Source organism: Tachysurus fulvidraco, chromosome 18 (genome assembly GCF_022655615.1).
Source record: "Tachysurus fulvidraco isolate hzauxx_2018 chromosome 18, HZAU_PFXX_2.0, whole genome shotgun sequence".
Taxonomy (NCBI): Eukaryota; Metazoa; Chordata; class Actinopteri; order Siluriformes; family Bagridae; genus Tachysurus; species Tachysurus fulvidraco.
The window spans coordinates 6,616,205-6,643,785 of NC_062535.1; the positions used below are offsets into that span (position 1 = coordinate 6,616,205).

General features: G+C 39.6%; 2 protein-coding genes across 6 annotated transcripts; one reads left to right on the forward strand and one right to left on the reverse strand.

The window, feature by feature from the left end:
- Window positions 1-4,987: 4,987 nt before the first annotated feature.
- On the reverse strand, window positions 4,988-26,508 carry LOC113648938 (centromere protein Q). 5 transcript variants are annotated; one of them, XR_007138469.1, is made up of 10 exons: window positions 26,427-26,508; window positions 26,054-26,148; window positions 25,921-25,969; window positions 24,248-24,338; window positions 24,094-24,162; window positions 23,864-23,993; window positions 23,310-23,429; window positions 22,025-22,102; window positions 15,111-15,296; window positions 4,988-5,890 (listed from the first exon to the last, which is right to left on the reverse strand). XR_007138469.1 is itself a non-coding variant. In XM_047803402.1 (9 exons), the coding sequence occupies exons 2-9, from the start codon at window positions 26,132-26,134 to the stop codon at window positions 15,213-15,215; spliced, it is 702 nt and encodes a 233-aa protein (XP_047659358.1). In that variant the 5' UTR covers window positions 26,135-26,148; window positions 26,427-26,508; the 3' UTR covers window positions 15,090-15,212. The 5 variants fall into 5 exon arrangements, 3 of the variants coding, with proteins under 3 accessions (XP_047659358.1, XP_047659357.1, XP_027012276.2); XR_007138468.1 differs by lacking the exon at window positions 4,988-5,890 and adding an exon at window positions 9,361-10,118; XM_047803402.1 differs by lacking the exon at window positions 4,988-5,890 and having other exon boundaries at window positions 15,090-15,296.
- On the forward strand, window positions 16,122-19,384 carry LOC113648937 (C5a anaphylatoxin chemotactic receptor 1). Its single transcript, XM_027156474.2, has 2 exons — window positions 16,122-16,279; window positions 17,705-19,384. The coding sequence occupies exon 2, from the start codon at window positions 17,712-17,714 to the stop codon at window positions 18,747-18,749; it is 1,038 nt and encodes a 345-aa protein (XP_027012275.1). The 5' UTR covers window positions 16,122-16,279; window positions 17,705-17,711; the 3' UTR covers window positions 18,750-19,384.
- Window positions 26,509-27,581: the final 1,073 nt, after the last annotated feature.

Genomic DNA, 27,581 nt, shown 5'->3' on the forward strand with positions numbered 1-27,581 from the left:
GGTCATTTGAGGTAAAGTTTAAGGTAAATTAGGTGCGGCATGGTCTTAACTGTAACTTGTCTCCCTTTTGCAAGAAAACTCCATTGTGAAAGTGTCTGTTTGACTCATGTCAACTGAAAAAAACTGGAAGATTCATATTTGAGTGTGTGACTTTTGCATGGCTAAGAAAAGAAAATCATAATTTCATTAATATTTTTAAGTGTTATACTTAAAAAAGAAAAGATTTAGGTGGTAATTGGTTTGATATACAGTGAGGGAAACAATTATTTCATCCCCTGTTGATTTTGTACGTTTGACCACTGACAAAGAAATGATCAGGCTATAATTTTAATGGTGGGATTCTTTTAACAGTGAAAGACAGATGTTTCTTGTAGATGTTCCTCCTTCCTCGGAAGGTCAAACCTTCCACTCCATTCACAGATTTTATGAGATTAAGGTGTGGAGACTGGCTAGTCACCATAATGTACGTCTTCTCGAGCCACTCCTTGGTTTCTTGGCTGTGTTTTTGGGGTCATTGTCATGCTGGAATCCCAATCCATGACCCATTTTCAATGCCCTGGCAGAGGGAATGAGGTTCTCTTGATGTATTGAAGTTGTCCTGTCCCCTTAGCAGAAAAACATCCCAAAGCATAATATTTAAACCTCCGTGTTTGATGGTGGAGGTGGTGTTCTTAGGATCATAGGCAGCATTCCTTCTCCTTAAAACACAGTAAAATGAGTTGATGCCAAAGAGCTCGATTTTGGTCTCATCTGACCACAACAGTTTCACCCAGTTCTCCTCTGAATCATTCAGATGTTCATTGTCAAGCTTCTGACAGGCCTGTATATGCTTTAATAAGCAGAGCAACATTGCGGGTGCAGCAGGACATGTAATGTGTTACAAATTGTTTTCTTGGTGACAAGTTGCAGAGCAGAATCATCCAGCGAGACCACAAAAAAAATCACGGCCTTGCGAGCTCAGCCTGTGGCTCTATGGGTAGTGAAGATCAGTAGTGAAGCTTATAAGATTCAAGTTTTCAAAGACTAGGGACATGAAAGACTGAATTGATAAACCATTTGTGGTTAAAAGCGGTGCAAAGATGAAGAGATGATCAACCATGCCATTGCTAGTTGTACAATACTAACTCCTACTGACTGCATGAACTTGCATGATAAAGTAATTAGCTGTTTTCACTGGTTGGTCAGCAAGGAGCTTTGTGTCAAGTGCATGAGAAATGAGCATTTACTTAAAGCAATGGATAATATTGATGCCAATTCAGGAAGAAGAAGGAGAAGGAGACTAATACAAATGACAACAACATCATGATCAAGGAATGCTAAAAAAAAAAAAGCTGAGCAAATATAAAGATCTGGAGGTCAAGCTCAGCAGGATGAGGGGGGCCAAGACTGTGGGGGTCCTGTTATTGGTTTAGATTAAATACAACAACAAAAAATATTTTAGCTGTTCCTTTTGAAACTGTGTAATCTGGCACAGTTTTTCTTTTTCAGATCATTTGCACAGGATGTTCAGCACCATTATTTTGACATTTAAAGATTCACTTGGTTTAAATGTTCATTACAAATCCTTCTGGGGAAAGTACATAGGAAAAAATAACTGAAGCATGTAACAGATATCTGACAGATATGTTTATATTTGACAGCATTCTTAAAGACATTCGGTCAACACAATTTTTGAAGATGAATGGCTCGACAAAGGCAAGAATTTGAATTTAATCAGCTGTTTTTAGTTTTGGGAAAATGAAAGGTGAGTGAAAGTGAATGAAAGGGGCATTTAATGTTTAAAGCAAAACACTGACAAAAAGAGAAAAAGTGAAAGACACTGAAAGAAGGGACTTACAGAGGATCAGGGGTATCCCCTCAAAAACTGGAAATTTACGACCCACGCCGCTATATCATGATCGTGGCTAACCAATGCTTCCAGTAAGCGGGGGGAAAAAAGACGCCATTATCTTTAGCTTAACATGTGATATAAAGCTCACATAAAGACGAGTTAGTACAAAATCAGAAATATTTCTCTCCCCATCTGAAATGACTAATATATGTATGTGCACAAGTCAAATGTATAGTCCTCCCCACGTGCCTGCTGTGTGTGTAGCAAACAGATGATATCATGTCGTATTTAGCAAACAGCAAGCATGCAATTAACATGCGTATGAGATCTAAATAGGATACCACTGAGTTTTTTCCGTGTAGTTACAAGAAACAGACGTATTCCTGAAGGCGTATTGATGAAGGCAAAGATCACAATGAATCCTGTACATATATTATGCTAATGAAATCCAGCAAGCCAGGCTGAACAGAAGCAGGTGAACATATGGATGGATGGATGGATAGACATTTCAAACATAAACCATATGTTTGAAAGTTCCCCAAGACTACTTCATAATTGGAAATACATGTGGGGGAGCCCACAGACACTCTGGGAAAAACCCTGCTACAAACACATTTTATAAATGACCTTATAAATTCATCATGATCTTCTCTTCTGCTTCTCTTCATCTCCTTACTTATCATATAGCAAACATCTTGTTGATAAAAGAATTAGAGATAAACTACATTGTAAAATAACAAAATGAGCAGAGAGCAAGAAGACTTTTTTGTTTTTTTATGAAACTTGACATTTCCTAACAAGGAGAATCTGATGCTCAAATGTATTAATGACAGAGTGTAAAATATATTTAAAATGTCACATTATAGTGTAAGTAAGGAATAAAAAAGAAAAAGTTAGGTCTTGCATGTTATGAGAAAATAATCAATGTCAGGCCAGTGTAATGGAGTCACAAGCGACAGCACATCCCAAAGTGTTTATCCATCTATTAGAGCATCGATAAACAGCCTCTCTGTTTTCTTTCTCTTAAATGAGGAAAAAAAACCAGAAATAAATTCATCTGTCCTGAAGATTCTCTCATGGCAGAAAAAAATAAAAACGTCTGTAGAAAGCATATTAATCAGTATATATTTGCTAAATATGTTATATAAATTATTTTAAAAAAGTATGTATGCGAAAGGAACTGCTGACAAAATTACAATCAATCAAACAATCATAATGATTTTTCACAGTGAAATGAAGTAAACAGAACCTCTGAAGCTAAACAGTACAGACAAACAGACAGACAGACAGACAGACAGACAGACAGACAGACAGACTTTGTACTTAAGTAGAAATTACACATATCTGCACTTTTACTCCACTACATTTCCTAGATCTTCGTTACTCGTTACTACAAAATAAAATTAGAAGAAATGTGTGAGACTGCAATAAGGGAGGTTTGGCGAATCACTGCTCCTAGATTGTATTAAGCACGTCCGCCCCTGCTCTTATGCCTACCGAAAATCACTGAGATTTTACTTTTTACTTTTGCTTCAAATACTTAAGTACATTAAATATCAGAAAATTACTTTTGATACTTAAGTACAGTAAATATCAGATACTTTAAGACTTTTACTTAAGTAATATTCTAAAAGGTGACTTTCACTTCTACCAAAGTCTTTTTCTAGTACAATACTTGAACTTTTACTCAAATATTGCTTTCTAGTACTTTATACAACACTGATAGATGGATAGATAGATAGATAGATAGATAGATAGATAGATAGATAGATAGATAGATAGATAGATGGATGGATGGATGGATGGATGGATGGATGGATGGATGGATGGATGGATGGATGGATGGATGGATGGATGGATGGATGGATGGATGGATAGATAGATAGATAGATAGATAGATAGATAGATAGATAGATAGTGAACAGTTCCTTTATATGTGATGACCCTACTGCATTTGTTAAAGTCACATAATTAAGTAGTTTAGTGAGTCACCATGACTTGTTACTCAGGTCAGTTATTGTCAGTAGGGATTGTCTACACGAGAGCTACACAACATAAACCTTAAATTATTCACCATTCTTTAGAAGAGAATAAACAGTGAAACTAGCTGCTCTCCTCGTGAACTTTCCCTTAAACTAAGGATCTGGAGCCGTACTGCATATTAGATGTTAAGTGTATTAGGACAGGTGATAATCAGTGTAAATCTAAATAATTGTTATAATAAAGACTAAGTTCCATTGATGCAGTTTGTCCTCATGATGGTAATGTGTATACTGTGCATCTTGACATGAAACAGAAGGAATGGAAAATAATAAGCACCATCTGACCGATCAGAATCAAGCTTCATGCTAAATAGAAAATATTGTATTGATCTTGGTATTGTATTGATCTTGGTAATAGCAAGATCATTTCATTAATGCTCCTTGATATCTGTTTAAATAATCTCCCATTTAGACTGACAAACTGATGTGCAGAAAGGACAACTTTCCTCTTATTATTCAATCAGTAAGAAAAAAAAATGGAAAAAAGTAAAGAACACCTCTTCAGTGTTCATTTGAATGGGAAACAAGCGGTTGTCTGAGTGCTCAGCTGTTTCTATATCAGTAAAAGTATGAACATCCTGTCTCTAATTTTATTATAGAGATTGTGAAAGAATGTGTAGGTGCATTCACAGTAAACCATACTGGTGGGAAGGTTAGTGGAAAACAAGCTGAATGAAACATTGTTCTATATGTAATGACATAAAACAGAAACTATTAGGCATGAAAGTCTTTGAAATGAATGCCACGTAAAGTTTCAGCTAAGCAAAGGTCATATAAAATATGAATACGACCTTTGCTAAGTGGAAATAGGACTTTTTGTGCCAACAACAGTAAGAAAATACAGATGAATTCAACATTGAGTGTAAAAAATATAATCAAAGCAATAGATGCTCTCCTGAATGAATGTATTATTTATGAATTAAATCTATAATAAATTCAGAATTTATGTTGATACCCAAAAAAAGGCTCTTCTGGGGGAGTTTTTCCTTTTCAGCTTTTCCTCTGGCTTCCTCATTCGATATAAATTCCAAATGAAATCATTAAACTTTCTATAAACTCTAGAAAGCTGTTTTGAGACAATGTCAAAAGTTAAAAGTGCTCTTAACAAATTAAATGTAATTAAATTCTCATGGGTGGAATGGAAGTAACCCTCCAAACAACCCCTTTTTTAATTCTTAGAAATTGAATTGCTATGAATTAGAGGCAATTTCTTTAAAAAGTAAAAATGACTATCAGAACAATTAGCATAATACTTTTGTTTTGAGTTAGATGGAGAATTTCTTAGTCAGAATGGAGTTTTTCGTATTCACATTCTCACTTCATATCTATAAGTCATCTTGTAACACAGGTGGGTTTCCCTATTGACATCAAATGCATGCTTATGACCTAAAAAAGGAATAGACGTTACAACGTGTCTGCCCCATTCTTCTTCCTGCACTTTGAGTTGAGTTGTTGAGTTGAATGTTTCCATCCATCGGTACTGATTGAAATTTTTACTTTAGGGTTGTTCTAACAGCCTGTCCACCAGTTACCAGAATATTATTGTAAACTCACCCACCACGTTAATAAGAAAACCTGCTTATTTAACTGAACTTGTGGCACATTACAATGCAAACACAGTGCAATGCATACAATTAAATGGATATGTGTTTGTTCACATCAAACATGACGCTGGGGAGAAAATCTGATTTCATTGACTGACTGTAACACGGTTCAGAAAGTGATGATCTCCTGGGATTTTCATAGACAACAGTCTCTAGAGTTTGCACAGAATGTTGCTGGTGGAAAAGAAACCGTTTAGTGAGCAGCAAGTCAGTGAGTAAATTCACCTTGTTGAGAGAGGACAGCGGTCAGACTGGTTCAGCTGACAGGTAGGTTAAAGTAAGATTATGCTACATAATCACTCAGCTGTGGTGAGATGAGAAGCTTCTCAGCTTTACGTTTCTGAACCTTGGTATGGATGAGCTCCAGCAGAAGATCATATCAGGTTCCACTCCTGTCAATCAAGAAGAGGAATCTAAGGATACAGAGGCACAGTATCACCTAAAAAGGACAGTTGAAGATTGGGAAAAATTCAGATGTTTTTCTGATCTTCAGCCGTCCAGGTTTTACAGATGGGCCCTTGGGTGAGGCCCTTAATCCTCAACCGCTCAGATGTATGAATGAGATAAATGTATGTCACTCTGGATATGAGCGTGTGTGTGTGTGTGTGTGTGTGTGTGTGTGTGTGTGTGTGTGTGTGTGAATTAATTTATAAAAGAATTAATGAATGAATGAATAAATGAATGAATTCAATAAACTATTAACCTATGCTGCAAATGTGCTGTTCTCAGATTAAGTTTTCTACAGAGTACATCCATCCATCCATCCATTTTCTACCGCTTATCTGGGGCCGGGGCCGGGGCCGGGGCAGCAGTCTAAGCAGGGACACCCAGACTTCCCTCTCCCCAGACACTTCCTCCAGCTCTTCCGGGGGAATACCGAGGCGTTCCCAGGCCAGCCGAGAGACATAGTCCCTAGGTCTTCCCCAGGGCCTCCTCCCGGTTGGACATGCCTGGAACACCTCCCCAGGGAGGCGTCCAGGAGGCATCCGAAACAGATGCCCGAGCCACCTCAGCTGACCCCTCTCGATGTGGAGGAGCAACAGCTCTACTCTGAGCTCCTCCCGAGTGACTGAGCTCCTCACCCTATCTCTAAGGAAGCGCCCAGCCACCCTGCGGGATCTTGTCCTTTCAGTCATGACCCAAAGATCATGACCATACGTGAGGGTAGGAACGTAGAGACGAAATCCTGTGGTCCCCAAACCGGACTCCCTCCAGCCCCCGACTGCACCTAGAAATCCTGTCCATATAAATAATGAACAGGACCGGTGACAAAGGGCAGCCCTGCCGGAGACCAACATGCACCGGGAACAAGTCTGACTTACTGCGAACCAAACTCCTGCTCCAGTCATATAGGGACCGGACAGCCCTTAGCAGAGGGCCCCGGACCCCATACTCCCAGAGCACCCCCCTACAGGTCACCACGAGGGACACAGTCGAATGCCTTCTCCAGATCCACAAAGCACATGTGGACTGGTTGGGCAAACTCCCATGAACCCTCCAGCAACCTGGTGAGGGTATAGAGATGGTCCAGTGTTCCACGACCAGGACGAAACCCGCATTGTTCCTCCTGAATCCGAGGTTCGACTATAACCCGAATTTTCCTCTCCAGTACCCTGGCATAGACTTTTCTGGGGAGGCTGAGGAGTGTGATCCCCTGTAGTTGGAACACACCCTCCGGTCCCCCTTCTTAAACAGAGGGACCACCACCCCTGTCTGCCAGTCCAGAGGCACTGTCCCCAACCGCCACGCGATATTGCAGAGGCGTGTCAACCAAGACAGCCCCACAACATCCAGAGACTTAAGGTACTCAGGGCGGATCTCATCCACCCCCGGTGCCTTACCACCGAGGAGCTTCTCAACTACCTCAGTGGCCTCAGCGTTGGGGGATCGACGAGTCCACATCCGAGCTCCCTGCCTCTGCTTCCTCAGTGGAAGACATGTTGTTGGGGTTGAGAAGATCCTTGAAGTACTCCTTCCACCGTCCGAGGATGTCACCAGTCGAAGTCAGCAGATTCCCACTCCCACTGTAAACAGTGTGCGCAGGGTACTGCTTCCCCCTCCTGAGGCGCCAGATGGTTTGCCAGAATTTCTTAGAGGCCAACCGATAGTCCTCCATGGCCTCACCGAACTCCTCCCAGACCCGTGTTTTTGCCTCTGCAACCACCCAGGCTGAACCTCCAGTACCTATCAGCTGCCTCCAGAGTCCCCCGAGCCAACCAGGCTCGATAGGACTCCTCCTTCAGCTTGATGGCATCCCTTACTTCCGGGGTCCACCACCGGTTTTGGGGATTGCCGCCACGACAGGCACCGGAGACCTTACGGCCACAGCTCCGTGCGGCTGCGTCTACAATGGAGTTGGAGAGCATGGTCCACTCGGGATCTGGTTGAAGCTCTGCCGGAGGTGAGAGTTGAAGGTCTCTCTGACAGGAGACTCTGCCAAACGTTCCCAGCGGCCCTCACAGTGCGTTTGGGTCTGCCAAGTCTGTCCAACTTCCTTCCCTGCCATCGGACCCAACTCACCACCAGGTGGTAATCAGTTGACAGCTCCGCCCCTCTCTTTACCTGAGTGTCCAAGACATACGACCAGAGGTCAGATGAAACAACCACAAAGTTGATAATTGACTTCTGGCCTAGGGTGTCCTGGTGCTATGTGTACTGATGGACACCCTTATGCTTGAACATGGTGTTCGTTATGGACAAACTGTGACTAGCACAGAAGTCCAATAACAGAACACCACTCAGGTTCAGGTCAGGGGGGCCATTCCTCCCAATCACGCCCCTCCAGGTGTCACTGTCGCTGCCCACGTGAGCATTGAAGTCCCCCAGTAGAACGACGGAATCCCCGGTCGGGGCACTTCCTAGCACCCCTCCCAGAGACGCCAAGAAGGTCGGGTACTCTACACTGCCATTTGGCCCATAAGCACAAATAACAGTGAGAGACCTCTCCCCGAACCGAAGGCGCCTCTCACCGTGGGCAACTCCAGAGTAGTAGAGAGTCCAGCCTCTCTCGAGGAGTTGGGTTCCAGAGCCCAAGCTGTGCATGGAGGTGAGCCCAACTATCTCTAGTCGGTATCTCTCAACATCCCACACCAGCTCAGGCTCCTCCCCCCCAGGGAGGTGACATTCCATGTCCCTAGGGTCAGATTCCCTGTCCGGAGATTGGGTCGCCGAGGCTCCCGCCTTCGACTGCCACCCAATCCACATTGCACCAGCCCCTTACGGTTTCTCCTGTAGGTGGTGGGCCCACAGGAGATCTACAGATTACAAAAATATAATATTTCCTTAGCCCATGAGGCAAATAACAACGAATGCCAACACTTTGTTCAGCTGAGTTAGAACCAGTTACACTAATTAAAGGCAGGAGGAAAGTAAACTAATCCCAACATACTGTTAAACATCCATCCATCCATTTTCTGCCACTTATCCGGGGCTGAGTCATGGGGGCAGCAGTCTAAGCAGGGACGCCCAGACTTCCCTCTCCCCAGACACTTCCTCCAGCTCTTCCAGGGGAATACCGAGGCGTTCCCAGGCCAGACGAGAGACATAGTCCCTCCAGCGTGTCCTAGGACTTCCCCGGGGCCTCCTCCTGGTTGGTCATGCCCGGAACACCTCCCCAGGGAGGCGTTCAGGAGGCATCTGGAACAGATGCCCGAGCCACCTCAGCTGACTCCTCTCGATGTGTAGGAGCAGCGGCTCTACTCTGAGCTCCTCCCGAGTGACTGAGCTCCTCACCCTATCTCTAAGGGAGCGCCCAGCCACCCTGCGGAGGAAACTCATTTCGGTTTAACCAAAACGTGTTAACCACTAAGCCACCGTGCCCCCCTGTTACTTTTCAGTTAGCTGTTAATTTTGTCTACCCACACACAATTACGTCCATACTTTCAGTCTTGTTTTTATTTTATTTTTTATTGCCAGAATTGCAGGATTAAGAAGCAGGTTTTATGATTATAGGTCAATTATCTTAAAACCGTTCGTCACTATCAGTCCATATGTATGTTTAGCATCAGTTATTTTTCAGATTCTTCTCTTAAGAGCATCATGAGGTCCATCGCATCTTTATCACCTCGGTCGAGAGTCAATTAAATAGTCCCAATTTTTCTACTTTGCTTGGTCCACCGTCTTTGACACCAGACAAATTCATGTCACAGCCCATGCTGGATGACATCACCCAGGTTGTGGTCAGAAAGCAGGGTGCAATTGCTTCATGCCTATTAAAAGGAAGATTTGACACTAGTGCTGAAATCCTTGTCCTTTTTTCAATTCCTGCATAATGTCTGGCACTGATCTTAAATTCATCACTTCCCAAAGTAATGGGAAAAGTAAAAAAATTCACACTAAATATTTTTATAGAAAAACTTTCCAGACTGGTTTCAAACGTCATCATACATCATTTACAAAAAATGGTTTGTTGCTTACTGTTTATTCTGAGAATTGTGTTTTTGTGATCTTACTATTTTAGTGCCACTGATGACACTGTGAGTCAACCAGTGCCGTAAACACGCAGTGGGCTTTAATGGGTATTACTGAGATGGTTTAAATTCTATTTAGGGTTATTTAATGTGGGTAGATTCTTTTTCTACAGTATAGGTTTCTTGTGATAGCAACATCTGGTTGAAGTCATTTTCTCCAGAATTTACAGATCTGTAAAGAAAATCAATTAATCAATTAGTAGAATATAGTAGTATTGTCACAATGTGTTAAACTGTATATTTGATCAATTGTGTCTGAAATTATCTTCAGCATTAATTTGTCTAATGGACCAAATTTGTTTCCATGAGTAACTTTTCTCACGTCTTAAGTAATAGACAGACAGACAGACAGACAGACAGACAGACAGGCAGGCAGGCAGGCAGACAGAAAGACAGACAGACAGACAGACAGACAGACAGACAGACAGACAGACAGATAGATAGATAGATAGATAGATAGATAGATAGATAGATAGATAGATAGATAGATAGATAGATAGATAGATAGACAGACAGACAGACAGACAGGCAGGCAGGCAGACAGACAAATAAACAGACAGATAGATAGACAGATAGACAGATAGAGAACAGTTCCTTTATGTGTGATGACCCTATGGAATTTGTTAAAATTTATTTAGTGAATTATTCATTTCACTAAATTTCATTCAATATGGAAAAAAATTGTCAAAAATATTAAGGAACGAATGAAAATCTGAGGACTGACAGAGAACATGTAATAGAGACTGTGCAGAAAAAATGATTTGATGTTTTTTTTACGTCACTACTGATTTGTAAAAGTTAAAAAGTGTCTACAAATCAGCCACTAGAAGGCGTCAGAGATTCATTTCTCATCTGCTGCTGTTCTCCATCATGATTATATTCAGCATTTCATGTTTGCAGTATGTTGTCTCAACAAGGATAACTTTCTACTGTCAAACATAGTTAATCTGTTAAACTGCCTGCTACTTTGATCTGAGATCAAAACTCTAAATTGTCTCAGGTTTTCACTTAAACTCACTTTTTAACCTTTTATTTTTTGGAAATTTTTAATTCAATTCAATTTATTTGTATAGCGGTTTAACAACAGACATTGTCTTAAAGCTGCTTTATGGAAATATAAAAATCTGGAATAAAAAATATAAAGAAAAATATTTATTTGTTTTTTTTTTACAGTTGTTATAAAATTAATAAAACAACATTTCAATCAGCCAATCATGTGGCAGCAGCACAATGAATAAAAAAATCATCATCATAGAACTTCAGATAATGTTCACATCAAACATCAGAATGGGGGAAAACTGTGATCTCAGTGACTTTAACCATGAAATGTTTTTTTGGGTTGGTTTGAGTATTTTAGAAACTGCTGAGATCTGCAGAAGTTCTCAGATCCCCCCACTATTGTTGCTGAATCTCAGAGAATACCAGGAGAAAAAAGAGGAGAACTACAGAACTAGTTCCTATGGAGCAAACTCAATAGAAAACTGGACTCTAACATTACTGAGGTTCTCTACAGAAATGGACAGAGCAGGACTATCTTTCAGGAAGCTCAGGTACTTTAATTAGTCTAAACCTAAGCTGCTGTGAACGTATTATCAGCCTGTATTGACCAGCATTATCTTCTCTGCTGTGGGGTCCTGGGGAGGTGTAACTGGGATTGTTGGTGCCATTAAACTGAGTAAGCCGGAGAGAGAGACCAGCGCTGTGGTGGAGATGGTATTTAACCATGTGGAGGCCACAGTTAAGCTGAGGATGAGGAGAAAAGCTGAAAGCGAACATAGGTAATCCTTCTCATTCTCTCTATGCTGAGCAGAGGCGGATCTTGAGCACTTTCAGCAACGCACTCATCCAGCCGCATGATTTAAGACTTCTGGGGAGGTCTTTTTTTACCATCAGCAGCAACCAGTATCTCCACAAACACACATAATCGTCACATCCATCCCTCCATCCATCTACGCTTACACACCATTGCTAAATCTGCAATGATAGTAATTGAAAAGAAAAAAGATTTCTTTAATTTTTTATTTAAAAACTGCTAAGAGTTCTTCAAGGAAAATCCTCCAGTCATATTTGTTCCCTTTTCCAATAACTTCTTCAGATCCATCGTTTCATACTGAGCACACTGAGAGACTCGTATACAGCTATTACAAAAACTGCCTAAATATTCACTGAGGCTCAGGAAGGAAACATGATTCATTTAGAGTCAGTCTTATTTTCTTCTGTTGTGTCACCTTGAATTTCCCCTGTGGGGATTAATAACAGTACATCTCATATCATCTTATCTCATCATCCGTACCGGCTGAATGTGCAAGTACACTGAATGGGAAATGTAATTGATATTGATAAAATGAATGTTGAAAAAATTGATAAAATGATAAATTTATTTAAATAAAATTATTATTAGTATGTGCACAAATATTGCATTTCTTTGCAGAGACACAGCTGAAAAAAAAGAAAGAAAGAAAGAAAGAAAGAAAGAAAGAAAGAAAGAAAGAAAGAAAGAAAGAAAGAAAGATGCAGATACACTTATAGAAACTGCTGACTTGATAAAAATCAGGACCAAAATCAAAACAGGAAACCACAACCCTTATATAATGTTCGAACTGCTTATTATTTATTTATTATTAATTTCCTTTGTATCAATATTAATATTTGAAATGTTACCATCAAAATACACTCAAAAAAATAAAGGGAACACTTAAACAACATAATGTTCACACTTCTGTGAAATCAAACTGCCCACTAAGGAAGCAACACTGACTGACAATCAATTTCACATGCTGTTGTACAAATGGAATAGACAACACATGGAAATTATAGGCAATTAGCAAGACACCCCCAATAAAGGAGTGGTTCTGCCGGTGGTGACCACAGACCACTTCTCAGTTCCTATGCGTTCTGGCTGAGGTTTTGGTCACTTTTGAATGCTGGCGGTGCTTTCACTCTAGTGGTTAGCGTAGTGTCCAGAGCATGGAGGTGCTACCAGGAGACAGGCCAGTACATCAGGAGACGTGGAGCAGGAGGACCACTAACTCCACCTTTGTGCAAGGAAGAACAGGAGGAGCACTGCCAGAGCCCTGCAGAATTACCTCCATCAGGCCACAAATGTGCATGTGTCTGACCAAATGGTCAGAAACAGACTCCATGAGGGTGGTATGAGGGCCCAACATCCACAAGTGGGGGTTGTGCTTACAAAGAACAACAAAATTGGCAAATTTGCCACTGCCGCCCTGTGCTCTTCACAGATGAAAGCAGGTTCACACTGAGCACATGTGACAAACGTGACAGAGTCTGGAGACGCCGTTGAGAACGTTCTGTTGCCTGCAACATCCTCCAGCATGACCGGTTTGGCAGTGGGTCAGTAATGGTGTGGGGTGCCATTTCTTTGGAGGACCGCACAGCCCTCCATGTGCTCCCCAGTGGTAGACTGAATGCCAATAGGTACCGAGATGAGATTCTCAGACCCCTTGTGAGACCATATGCGGTTGGCCCTGGGTTCCTCCTAATGCAAGACGATGCTAGACCTCATGTCATACAGGCACGTGGAAGCTACACACACTACTGAGCCTCACTACTGACTTGTTTTAAGGACATTACATCAAAGTTGGATCATTTTTGTGTTATTTTGTTGTCAGCACATTCAACTATGTAAAAAACAAAGTATTTAATAAAACTATTTCATTCATTCAGATCGAGGATGTGTTGCTTAAGTGTTCCCTTTATTTTTTTTTTGAGCAATGTATTTGGACTTTGGGCCAAAGTTCCAAGTTTTTGTCAAAATTTCTCCATTTCTCTTGCCAGAAATCTTTGTCACTACAGACACAGGCTAAAAGATGTGTTAAAGAGGGAAGTGGTTTTCCCCCATAGAATGACAGTTGATTTGCAGTGTTTAATATTGGGGTGAAAACAGCTCTGCAAAATGTGTAAGCTGCATGTCTGATACAATCTTATAATTTTTTTTTTTTTTTATATATATTTTCCATTTCGCCTGCATACTCTTGAATCTCTACAGCATTTTTAAGAGGTGTTTTTTCCATCTGGTTTGAAAATTAATATGTTGTGATGCCTGTAGAAAATAACAGCACTGTTTTTCATCCAAAGAAACTTGGACCAATCCTTCATGAAATATATACGAAGGCCCTTTACATTCTTAGGTTTCTGCATGCTGAAAAATTTTATATAGATGAGATGAAAGCTCTATATGTGAAGAACTGATGCTAAACTTCCTGGCAGAGATGACACAGATTAAGAAAAGAACACTTTTATATTTCAGTGACATATCAGTTAAAGTTTGATCTCTTCAGATTGCATGATATTTATTCAGATGAATTTCAGATGCTAATCCCACTGTGTACTGGCTTACTGCCCGGTATTATAGTGTACATGATAAAGTGCTGTACTGGTAAAACAATTACATTGAATAGAATTGGAAAGATTTCAAACGAATGAAATTTCTCCCCGTTGTCCTTACTGTGATGTGGGACGCTTCGATCCTGAGTCGTTATGAGGACATGATTATGTATTTTGTACACATTACCTGATTTGTGCAGCAAAGGCTTCTTGAATACTCAGTATAGTGAATGAATGAATGAATGAATGAATGAATAAATAAACAAACAAATAAACAAACACATAAATAAATAAATGAATAAATAAATGAATAAATAAATAAATAAAACTATTTTCCTAGGCATGTCAAATGAAAAAACGGTGCCAATAATTTGAGAGCATTATATTTAAAAAAAAAAAAAAAAGTACAATAAACAACCTACCCAAGTGACCGTTTTTAATGCGGGAAAATTTCTATAGATAAGATGAAAGCTCTATATGTGATGAACTGATGCTAAACTTCCTGGCAGAGATGACACAGATTTATAAATAAAAAATAAAATAAATAGTAAAAAAATTATTAATTAATTCAAATTAAAAAAAAATAAAACCATTTTCTTAGGCGTGTCAAATGTTTAGTACAAACAATGTATCATTGCTAGAATAGAACAGCTGAATTATGGTGTGTCTTGTAATCCTGTCTTTACAGCCCTTTCTACACAGAGACAACCAACAATATAATTTTACTATTCAACACTAATCAATTTAACTAGGGTTCTCTTGAAAAAAAAAAACCTTACAACCTTACAATTAAAATAAGATAAATCCTCTCACTCACCTTCCACGTGTACAAATACTTTTGATTTTGGTGTTGAGGCGGCTCACAGTGAACTCCCGAGTCCTCTCACGCTCATGGCCAATTTTGTGGTTCGAGGTGAAGTTAACAGCCTTCAAGGCTCGAGCGCTGGAGGCCTCCCCGGGAATCCCCAGAGTCGACTCTCAAGCGCAGAATCCTTTGGAAGTTCTGAGGTTAGAGAGATTTAAAAAATAAAGTATAACACTGGTAGACACAGGCAAGAATAAAGAAGGTTACACAATTTATTGTGCTGAGCTGCGCAGAAGGACCCAACACTCCACATTTACTGTAGCATGAGAAATGAAGGGCCACGATCATTGATTACATCAAGATTGCTCATCTCCTGACCAAGTTAATCTGACCAGGCCAAGGTCTTTTAGAGGACCTACTGGACATTGTTTATAGACAACTCGTCCCAGGTCCCTACTGCCCTTGTCATAATCTTAACAAAACTTACTGATGACAATGTCAGTCTCTGGTCATGACGCACACAGGGTACAAGCATAGAAGGACAAAGCCTAATGAACATCTTTAGATTAGAAATTTCCACCGTTAATCAGTCATTCATATATATATATATATATATATATATAAAGTACAATATACAACCCACCCAAGTGAAAGTTTTTAATCTGAATGGTACAGTATATTTTTCCCACAAAAGTTGAGCATGCCTTGGTGGGGAAACAGACCAGCTATTAAGGGCAAGATTAGTTATCCATGCTGTATGTCTCACTTACTGCACTGTGTTCTAGAGCAAAGACTGAGCAGCAGTCTGAGATTGTTCCTCAAACAAATATAAGAATATACTCTCTAAATGAAACTACCAAGAAACAAGCGTCATTGTGGAGTGACAGGGACACGTTCACACACAGCACCCGATGGCTATCAGAGTCTGTTTTGCAATCAGCTTGCTGCAATATTTAAAGAGGAAGGAACATGTCTACGTGGGCATGAAAGCTTTCTTTAACACGCCTCTAATGATTTCGTCGATAGTAAGAGAGAACACTCCCTCTCTAATTTCTTATACCAGCTCTTGCTGTCTTTCCACCCCCCAACCTGACAAATATACACTGTGGAGTTTTGCTCTCCTAACTCTGGCTCATGTAACATCACTGTCACCATCCACAGGCAGACTGCTACAGTTACAGGTAAGCATGACAGAAGATTATGACATGATCTCTGTATAATTAAACCATATTGGGTTAATAACTCAATATTGGGGAGATATTACATTTCTCCCAAGGTGAGTCAGGAGAATGTGCGAGTCGAGATAAACGTGTTAAGGTGTGTTCTTGCAGTGTTTTGGATTGGTGTAGACAGGCTCTGAACAGCAGGTTCTTTACACTGGAACTTGTTCTAGCCTGAGTTGGAAAGGGTTAGCATTCCTTTGAGAAATATGCACGCATGCACACACACACACACACACATACTTGAAAGCAACTGTAGAACTAACCTATGTGTTATTTATGCAAAAAAAAAAAAAATCAAGCTATATTACACCATACATTTTAAAAAACTTTTGCGCAGGAAAAAACTACAACTATGCCCAGGATACCTGCTGTTTATAGTGTAGACAGTTTATAGTGCCGACAACTTTACAATGATATTGACTTATGCTCATTCCAAAACATCTTTTTTATTTCTTTAGAAATAACCAAGGTTTAAAATTCTCATCTTTAGAACACATTTTATTCTTTCAAATTTCTCTCTAAATTTGGAAAAACGTATTTATTCATTCCTTTAAAAATATTAGCATCGTCTATGTCGAAATTATTGACGCCCTTTAAATGAATGTTTGTTTAGTCCTTACCTAGGGTCTCTATCTGCAAACTGCTGATATATAACAAAAGACCGATGTATGCAGGTAGTGAATTTAACAGCCAACAAGAAACGGACCTGATATCTCTCACACACATCGGCTGACTGAAAGAAGTCTTTTAGCGTCAAAGCCACAACCCACAGGGCTTGAATTATTATAGAAAATCTTGAGTTTGCACAGTATCTTTAACACGTTCTGCTAAGAACAGGAAATGTAGGAGGAGACTCCGTGCTATTTTTCTTACTTAGATGGTTTTTAACATATATTAATTTGTCAGTGAAGATCATCCAATCGTTCATCTTCCTGTAGCAGTAGATCCTGAGCCGATCTTGGCTAACATCGAGCACAAGGCGGGAAATCTAACCCCGGACGGGACACCGGTTCACAGCAGTAGTAGCAGTAGCTATTTAAAATACATTTTTATCCATTTGAAAGACGTTGTTTATGATTATGGCTTTTACTGTATGTGGAATTGGAAAAACCCTCAATGATTGCGCTCTTTAAAAGCATTATAATCCTTAATGATCCATTAACAAAGAGTGTGTGTTGCACTGCCATCTGGCAATGTTCCATTCATGAGTATGGGTTTAGTCACACTCGGGTTAAAGGAAGAATCTGATTTTTTTTTTTCTTTGAATGATCAACAGACATCACAAATATCCAGTATTAAATTAATTAAAATTTAAATGAATCATTTTAAATGAATAGAAAATGTAATAGCAATGCCAAAAAATGCCTCATCATCTTTCCCCAGATATCCAATGGATGCGGGACAGGTGTTGCAGATGATAGCGACGGTGTTGATCTTCGTGGTGGGTGTAACTCTGAACAGTTTGGTGGTTTGGGTGTTGGGATTCCGCAAGAGGAGAAGAAGTGGATCCATAGGAGGTGAAACACAGGGTGCTGGAAGCTTCCGGATATACGTGGTGAACTTAGCACTGGCTGACCTAATGTTAATTATGCGCACTCCCGTCATGCTGGGCTTTCTTCTGAATGGCATGAGCTGGCCATTTGGAAAGCCTGTGTGCCAACTGATTATGTTCCTGCGCTGCCTAGGATTATATGTAGGGGCCTTTTTGCTGAGTGCCATCGCATTGGAACGGTGTTTGTGCATATTACGGCCTGTCTGGGCTCGAATGAGGCGGCCACGCTGGGTGGTGCCACTTGTCTGCATCCTGCAGTGGGCATTAGCTTGTGCACTCTCTGTGCCCTACATTACAGCTGCTGGTCTAAAACAAGGTAAAAATAACCAGACCCACTGTAAAGAGAATGTAAATGACACTGGAAATACACTGCTGTTCGTGTTGGAGTCAGTGGCAGGTTTCCTGCTTCCACTGGTAATTTTCTTATCCTGCAACCTGGCTGTAATTATTATCGCAAGAAGGTCCGAGACCGGGATGTCATTGTCCAGCACGCCCGTCTCTTCACCCACTTCCCCTACTGGATCCGTTTACACAGCACAGAGGCTGAACCGCCTCTACCGGATCCTCTTCTTGACCATGCTCCTGTTTCTCACTTGCTGGGTGCCGTACTTTACCTGCCGCTTCCTCAAAGCACTGGCTAGTAGCCGGCACGATTGGCAAAATCTTTCTGCAAGAGCAGAATTTGGCATATACGTGTCCCTGTTCTTCGTGTACATCAAGAGCGCACTCAACCCAATTCTGTACGTGTTTGCTGCACGCGGACTGAGCCGCACTCTCCGTGACTCGCTGCTATCAACCATCGTGCGAGTCTTTAACGAAGACGTTTCCGAATCCCTGCGCAGGAAGTCTTTGCGGAGAAAAGACTCCCAGATTTAAATGCAAATCATTGTTCAACAATGGATATTTCAAAAGTTTGCGCACTCTTGAGAAAGCTGTGCTGTGGTCAAAACTCCGAGAAGTGAAACCATTTCCTGAAACAAAGTCTATCTGACCAGCTAAGGATGTAAGAGACAGCAAATGGACTTCAAATATAAATTTCTTTATATATTTCTGTAATGTGAACTCTTAAGATTTCCCCCAGTGCTCTTCAAGCTGCAGGGTCAATGTTCAGACTTAATAATTAAGATATCTTCATTGCAATTATACTTAAAAGAAAAGGTCACTCACAAAAGGTATAGCTGTTAGTTCAGCTTAGTGACATTTACTCTCACATTAATAAGAAATCCAGTGTACAACCCGTGGAGATATCGGGAAGGATAGCTGTGAAAGGTGAAGCTGAGAGAGACCGGAAAGACCGAAGGACTAAAGCCCTGCTGCATCAGCCTCTTTGAGTAGAGATGTACTGTATATAACAAGGGCTAAAATCCTGCAAAATTTCTCCTTTTGTGTTATTATGGTTATTAAGTTTATGCACCGACATACACAAGTGTATTCTGTTGCACTATGAAAACGTTTAAAATTTATTGTTGTGTTACAAATCTCATTAAAATTCTGAAACAACTTGCAAAATACTGTGAGAACTGGACAGCATTATTTATTTATTTAAGTAAAATTGTCCGAGTGTTAATAATCATTTACGATTACAATCAGAGTATCACTATAAACCATATAGAGCAAAAACACACATTTAGTGAATGCTGTTATTTTATTTTTGCATGTGTTGAATATCGGTGACTTTGGAGTTAATTCTAAATGAACGCTAATCTTATTGAAATAAACAAGCACATTAATTCCTAACATACAACATAGTTTTAAACCAGAAAAAAAAAGTGTTACAGTTCGAGTTGGGGAAAAAAACACAAAAAAACAAAAAACAAATATAAAACAATGATCCACTTGTTTGGAGTTAGGAAGTGAGTCACAGGTGATCAGTCTGCTTATGCGCCAACTCCAAAAAGGCTTTTACGTTGGCAGTGATTTTTCTTTTCTGAAGTGCTTTCATGACAGCTTTGGGATCAGGCACTGCTTTCATGATCTTCTCCTGATGGACCAATCAAATGCAAAAATCAACCAATCGACCCAGTGCAAAATTACAATATTATCTCATAAGCTGATCAGCACCGCTTCCTTCAGCAGTGACCGTGTAAAAAGTCTTACACTGCAGTCAAAACGAAAGACATTGTTATTTACAAGGCAATAGTGAACAGGCCATAATGCAGAAGTTCTCTGTTTTGAGAGTGTTGCAGCAATACTTTGGTTTCTAGTTTGCAACATAAAAAGGAAATTAGTGGCTGGTGTTGCTGCTTCATGTACTGTAGCTCTTGGCAGATTTCCATTTAAAGGAGATTTATGTGGGATGTGAAAATGTTTAGCATGTTACACAAAATTACCAACAATAAATTATCTTGCGATCAATTCTATACGATCTTACGATGTTGTTAACTGTATCAGATTAGCAGAGATTTAGAAATAAAAAATTATGTCCCTTAGTTTCTCAAGAATCCCTTGTTTTAACTCTGTGAACCTTGGTCTCGTCCTAAGGCTTCAGTAAAACACAGAAAAAAAATATTTCTAGACTGATTGTAGAATTGTGTATATTATTAAATCCACTCTTGGTGAAATTCAGTATTTTAAATAGTGAGATATTTACTCACTATATTTTGTTGAATTATAAACTCAGACTGTGCAGCCTGCGTGAAAATCTACTTTGAAGCGCCTTAACACGCTGCCGGTTAAGATGCTGGAATCAATTCCTCTGTGAAGAAATAAGATATCTTGAACAGTGTGTTCTTATGCTCGTCCTGATCAAACACACGATTTCCACATACGATGATTGGCAAATATTTCAGACAAGCTCTCAGTTACCGACTTGGTAACAAACAGGACTGAAGCTCAAAGTAGGACCAAAAGTTTGTGCACACCCATATGTGGTTCCTCCCCAAACTGTTGCCACAAAGTTGTAAGTACACCATTGTATACAACAGCTTTCTATGAATTTTCCATATTTTGTTCCAAACTCAATTTTGTGCACAAAGCAAAGGAGTTTAACAAAACTATTGAATTAACTGTTTTGTATTCAAAGACCATGTTGTTTACAGACGAGTATCATACTGTAAATTATTCTTATATTTAACAAATCATGTTAAGTTACACCAATAAAAAAAAAAGGTCTTTAAAGATTGACTTCAATCTTGATTACTTCAAATTCTCAAACCTTGATTAGATCAGCACTGGATCCACCAGGACTCTGATAAGGTTAAAGCGGTTACTCAATTCATTCATTACTTTTTGAGGTTGAAACACTAACCTGCTGCTACCGCCCACATTTACACACCAAATGTCGACATGGACCTTACTGTGTTTAAAAACTTTTGGGCCGACTCCGACTATCTGCATGTTGCTGTGCTGGATCTACGATATTAGACTGAATTGGGAAACTGTAACACGACTATGGGCTATGTAGCCTAAATAAAAATATTCAGACCAGATCCGTTTTAATGAGATGTTTCTTGTTTCCCTCCTTCACCCAGTTTCAAATCAGATAATTATTCATACATTTCTGAGAGTTTGGTCACAGGGATCCTGCAGTGCAACAGTCGTGGCCTAATGGTTAGAGAGTCTGACTTGTAATCATAAGGTTGTGGGTCCGAGTCTCGGGGCGGCCACGACTGAGGTGCCCTTGAGCAAGGCACCGAACCCCCAACGTGTTCACTGCTGTGTGTGTGTGTGCACTTTGGATGGGTCAAATGCAGAGAACGAATTCTGAGTATGGGTCGCCGTATGTCACTTCTTTTTTTTTTATTTATTCATTAAAACTCGACACGGTGGTATAAAAGTGAAAACATTTAATTGTTGTTAGAATGTTCTGGTTATTCCAAACTTTATGTACTTTTAAGCATCGCTATTATCAAGTAATCAAGTAACTATATACTGGATGTGTCTCATGTGAAAACAGGAAACCTTCTCTTTTATGATTGTTCAGCACCACTGACTTCACGTCCAAGCTTCAGCTGTGGTTTAAAAGTGTTAAATGAGTTCCACACTTAAAGCTGTATTTGCCACCCAAGCAAAAAAAAAAGGTTGCTCAGTATTCTTGGGTATTTTCAGAAAGGAAAATCCCCAGGTCATTTAATTTTAAACATATTTTAAATAGAATGATGCAAGAAAATGACACTGTGGCTTACTGTGACCTGTGAATTACTGCTCTGTACCTGTAACGTGGGCTCATCTTCAGGATATCGTGGTAAAGCAGGAAGACGCAGAACAGCTTGATCGGCCAGCTGAATAAACTATGAAAAGAAACGTGTAAGACACCAATGTTCCAATGTTACACCAATACAAGTAACCAGTGAACGATCCCTTATTGTGAGATCCCTGATGTAACACGTGCTTTATTGATATAGACGGTTGTGACTTAAAGACAGAAAGTTAGCAGCTTCTTCTTTTTTCTTTCAACCAAGTCTTTGAACAGAACCTTTGTTGATCCAACTTTTAAAAATAGCTCCATCATCATCACCTGCAGCAGCTTTTGTTTCCTGACTATGGCTTGATTTCACATCAAAATCTGCATCCCATCCAGAGTCAAAACACCGTTTAACAAACTGACAAATTATAGTTTTTAACATGTCTGGAATGCTCTGTACCCATTACAGTGTATTATATATACACACACACCTCCTTTATCTGAGGTTTGTGATTAAGGCATGTTACAACACCAGTAAATCTATTCTAAAGCATGTCACTAAAAGAAGAGACTCACTGTCTCCAAAAATCCATGGCATTTCAGTCAGTTGGATTATCCTTTAAAATATTGCTAACCGGAGTCAAGTAATGAAGACGTCATGCCATCTGCCAGATGTTAATAAAACGAATAACTTCCTTCTGATTATATACATAACACCAATACATGTAAAGTCTGGCTACAACTCGCACTATTTGGGTAATTAAGAGTTCTGTACGACGTCTCTGACGAGAAAAAGCTTCCAAATTGTTTTTTTTTTTTTGAACAAAGAAATTCCTCCAAACCTTTTTAGAGACTCCACTCTACAATAAACGGCACTAAGACATGTGCAGTCGGCATTTTTTTTTTTTTAAAAATGAAAAGCGCGACACATTTAATAAAATGAATCATTTCGAAGAATTTAAATCAATAATAAAAAAAATCTAAATATTTGTCTAAAACTTTCTAACCTAAAACTGCGTGTTTAATGATTTGAAACTGTTTCATGGAAACACACACACACACACACACACACACACACACACCCACACACACACACACACCCCCACACACACACACACACACACTATATGTCTACATTACAGGTACATTCATATCTTCAGAAATGCAACTTTCGTACTTATTTAGTAAATAATAAGTTTCACATATGAGTATTAAAAATAATCAAATAAAAATGGATGTAAATTAAAAAACAATGGATAATCTGGAGCATGCAATAAAAACACATTTGTTGTTGCTTTGCCTTTAGTGCATACCGTTTGTGCTTTTAACTCTTCTTCCTCCAGGTTGTTCCTCATGACCCTGCACTCATTCTCCAAACAGTCCATCTTTCCTTGCAGCTGCTCCAGTTGGCTAACCAACTCCTGGCTGCGCTCCTTCAAACAAAAACACACATCGCTGATAAAGCAGAGCACTACTGGATGTTGCACATCAATATCACAACCGACGCTTGTCAAGTGCATGCTATACGTCAGGAAGCACAATTTCCAATTAAGTGATTCCTGTTGTCTGCTGACTGCAGTGGAACCCAGTGTGATCATCTGCTGTTTCTGTGTGCTCTGAGATGCTTTTCTGCTCACCACAGGTAGCTACCTGAGCTAACAGTTTGACCTGTTCTTGTGCTATTCTCTGCTTACCGCTCTTACCAACAAGCACCAGCAGAACCAGTTATCTCTGGACCCCAAACCAGGGCCAGGTCATTGAGAGTGCAGGATTCTGCCACCTGGACCACCAAAGAACAGCGTACAGCTATGCATTAAAAATATGACAATTAAAAAACACTCCTCTTTTTTTTTTTTTACTCTTTTACCTTTAATGCCTCAATTTTCTTTTTGCCATTCTTAATCTTCTGGTTCTCAGAGTGGAACTGTTGGGACAAGTGCATCAAGTTTCCATGTTTCTGAGGTGGCACAGGGAGTTGAGAACATTTAGCTAGGAACCTGAAATAATAATAATAATAAATACATTTTTAATAACTTAACAGCTATGAAATATATCATGGAAAGTAAATGATCACAGATTACTAAGTGTGTGTCTTACTGGTCTTTCAAGGAATTAAGGTGTTTCTGTGATTCCTCTTTTTCTTTTGATCTCATTGGAAGGACGTGTCTATAAAAGCAAAATAGACACTGTGATACTGAAAATGAATAAAACTAGTGATTTATTTCCAAAAAGGTCTCATTAGGTTGCTCACAGTATTGACAAACTCAGCATGTTGTCGATGACCCTGATGGAGGCCGGGTCCAATGGTTTCCATTTTTCCTGACTTTTCACCTTTCTTAGCTCTGCAGATAAAATCATTTTAATTGAAAAACAACTGGTTAACAGGACGTAGCAGTATTTAAACTGGTTAACTAGCACATAGCAGTATTTAAACGAGTTAAATGTCTACTTACAAGCCGTATTAGTTCTTAAATGTAGTTTATTTATATGCGCAGTCTAGGATGAGTCAGATTTTCATTTCACTGCAAGTTGTATACTGAATATAACTGTGTACGTGACAAATAAATATTTTGTATCTTAAATCTGTTTGACTTTATTTTAATATTAATCTAATGGCATTTGGCCAAAGTTAAGATTGTTTTGGGGTTGGTTGTGGTAGGGTCTTTGCACAAAGACCAAATTATTTCAAACTGCAGATCAGTTGCGCAATTCAACTTCCTGTTTTCCGGGAAATATGACCTACAGCATAATGTTTCTTTGTAGATGCTGCTGTAACAAACATCATACGTCCAGAAAAACAGGATGTTTCATATGAACGTCCACCATCTGATACACAAAATGCCCCTGAGGCTGTGTTCACCACCTGCTGGGCCATATAATGTTTATATACATAACTTGCTTTCCTCAAAGTTATGGAAATAAGAGGTATAAAATCCATTATTTACACTGTATGGCCAAAATTCTTTAGACAACTGAAAATCATCCTCATGGTTCTGTTGCTACACAATTTTATAGAATGTTTTTGCATGCCATGGTTTTACAATTTTCCTTCAAACTCAAAGGCTGAAACTCATGCTAGAGCATGACAATGCACCTGTGCACAAAGCAAAGCTCAATAAAGGCATATTGTGTTCAAGTCGATGAAGGTGAAAGAACTCCAGTGTCCTGCACAGAGCCCTGACTCAATCCCACTCAATGCCTTTGGGATGAACTGGAACACTGATCGCACCCCAGACTTCCTCACCTGACATCAGTGACTCACTAATGCTCTTGTAGCTTAATGAACGCAAATCTTTAGTAGGAACAGAAACATCTAATGGAAAGATGTCCCAGAAAAATGAAGGCAATGGTTATACTCTATGTAAATTTCTATGGCTAGTTATAATGCCTGATAGTCAGGTGTCTACATACAGTAGATGTTGTACAGTTGAACCTACAGTATTTACACTGGTCAGAGCTGTTTCTGTTTATTGTCTTCTTTTTTGTATTGTCTTGTAATTTTTGGTTTGCACTGTCTTGTTTGTCTTTTGTCCTGTACTGTCTTGTGTCCTGCACTGTGTACACCAAGTTGCATAGATGCACTTTATGTGTCTAGGACTAACTTACTAAGTTCTTAGCTCTGTCTTTGTTCTATGTAACATCATGATCCTGGAGAAACGTTGTCTCATTTCACTGTGTACTGCAACAGCTTTATACGGTTGCAATGACAATAAAAGTTACTTGACTTGATTCACATCATCAGTGTTAAATGTTTGTCCAAAACGTGTCCTGTGTTCACATGCAATTGAGTAACGCTGTGTCCTTACGAGAACAATACACAGCATATTATCAGCACAAGTAAATAGTAAAGCAAGTAATTTTGAGTTCCTAGAATAGAAATAAACTCCTTCTTGTTTATACTAACAGCAGGGTCTCCAAACTCACCTTTCTTTCTTGTCTTATCTTGTGTGCTCTCAATCTCAGGCACTGGTTTCTAAAGTACAGAAAATCTCTGTTATCTTATGTGCACGATAACAATACAATTTGGCCAGATTAAGTAGTAATGAATCAGTCTTACTTGCTGTAAGTTTTTTCCTCTCCGTCCTGCGCATTTAGGACCCAGTGTTGATGCTCTCGACGACCCTCGAGCTGGCTTCATCTTGTGCAAAGAAACTAACAAACATATTTTACACGCTTTTATGAATAAGAATAGGGAGTATATTTACCTTTAAATGCGTGTGTGGGTTTTTATTATATCGGACTTTTTGAAAAATGATTACAAAACTAGCTAAGCAAAGTTAGCAAAAATGCTAAGTTAATACTTCACCTACAATATAGTGTTAAATACACCGTCAATTGTGTCACATATAAATATTTTTATTCTATGTTCTCTCTTATGTATTCTAAAATAAAATTTATTCTACATTAGCTGTTTCTGTTGACATACTCACCGGTTTTCGCGGTTGTTTGTGCGCATGCGCAGTGAAGTTAACAACGTACACTTCCGGAAGACATATTGAGAAGGTCATCCTGATAAGGTCAATGTCAAGGAGGTCTAAAGTAAATAAATGATGAATAAATAAATGTGTTAACGTTGGACATCGGGTTGTTGTATGAAAACAAACATTGGCGTCAGAAGGATCTAATTAACTGAATGCATGATTAAATGTATTGCAAGATTCATCTTATTTCATCTTATTTCTTATTTGTATCTGATGGAGACGTATCAGCATGTGTACACGTGGGGGGTGGGGTGTTTCACTGCCCTGCATATAAAATAAAAGGTTAAATACATTAAAGGTGGGGTCTCCGATTTTTGAAAGCCAATGTTGACATTTGAAATCACCAAAACAAACACGCCCCTAACCCAAATAGGTCCCACCCCTGTATTTATAGCTCCGCCCACACATACAAACATAACCCAGGAAAGAAATGTGTCCTTATCATAGCTGAAGGGAAGAACAATACGATTGCAGATAAACCAACAAGCAAAAATGACACACAAACATAATCATGCAAAGGACAAAGGCAGATATTAGTTTTGTGTAACAAAGCAAAACCAACGTTACTCACCTATCGAGAAGGAAAAAAGCGCCTCGGCGTCTGGAGTTTCCCGAGTCAATAACTCCTGAGCTAAAAGCTGTTACTACACAAAACGCGGTTGTAGCTGCCTCTCTACATTACTACGATAGAAAAGAGGTGTTATTTGTGTAGTAACAGCGTTTAGCTCAGGAGTTATTAACTCGGGAAACGTTGGGTTACTTAACGTAATCCCCGGTTCTTTGATAACATAGTGAGGTGTTTCACTATGGGGAATCGCTTTGGGTGTGACCAACTACGGAAGCTCTTATGACACCACATCTGTCTTTGACAGACAAGTCGACCTGCGACCAGACTCCGCCTTGCCTACATCAGCCAGGTCGACCCCTGTCTACGTCATTAACGAGATTTCTTCCCATCCAAGTGCAAGGAGGGAAGTGCTGGTGAAACACCTCACTCTGTTATCAAAGAACTGGGGATTACATTAAGTAACCTAACGTTCTTTTTCTAACTTCGCTCAGTGTTTCACTATGGGAGATATAGACAGCTCCCGGATTGCACCCATA

Bases quoted from the DNA above. Each gene is read 5' to 3' on its own strand.
- LOC113648938 (XM_047803401.1), bottom strand. From the start codon at position 26,134: ATGAAGCCAGCTCGAGGGTCGTCGAGAGCATCAACACTGGGTCCTAAA. The intron at 23,994-24,093 runs GTAAGACACACA...TTATTATTTCAG, and splicing joins CTTAATTCCTTGAAAGACCA to GTTCCTAGCTAAATGTTCTC. The intron at 22,103-23,309 runs GTATGCACTAAA...TTCTTTTCATAG, and splicing joins AAGAGTTAAAAGCACAAACG to TTTATTCAGCTGGCCGATCA.
- LOC113648937 (XM_027156474.2), top strand. From the start codon at position 17,712: ATGGATGCGGGACAGGTGTTGCAGATGATAGCGACGGTGTTGATCTTC.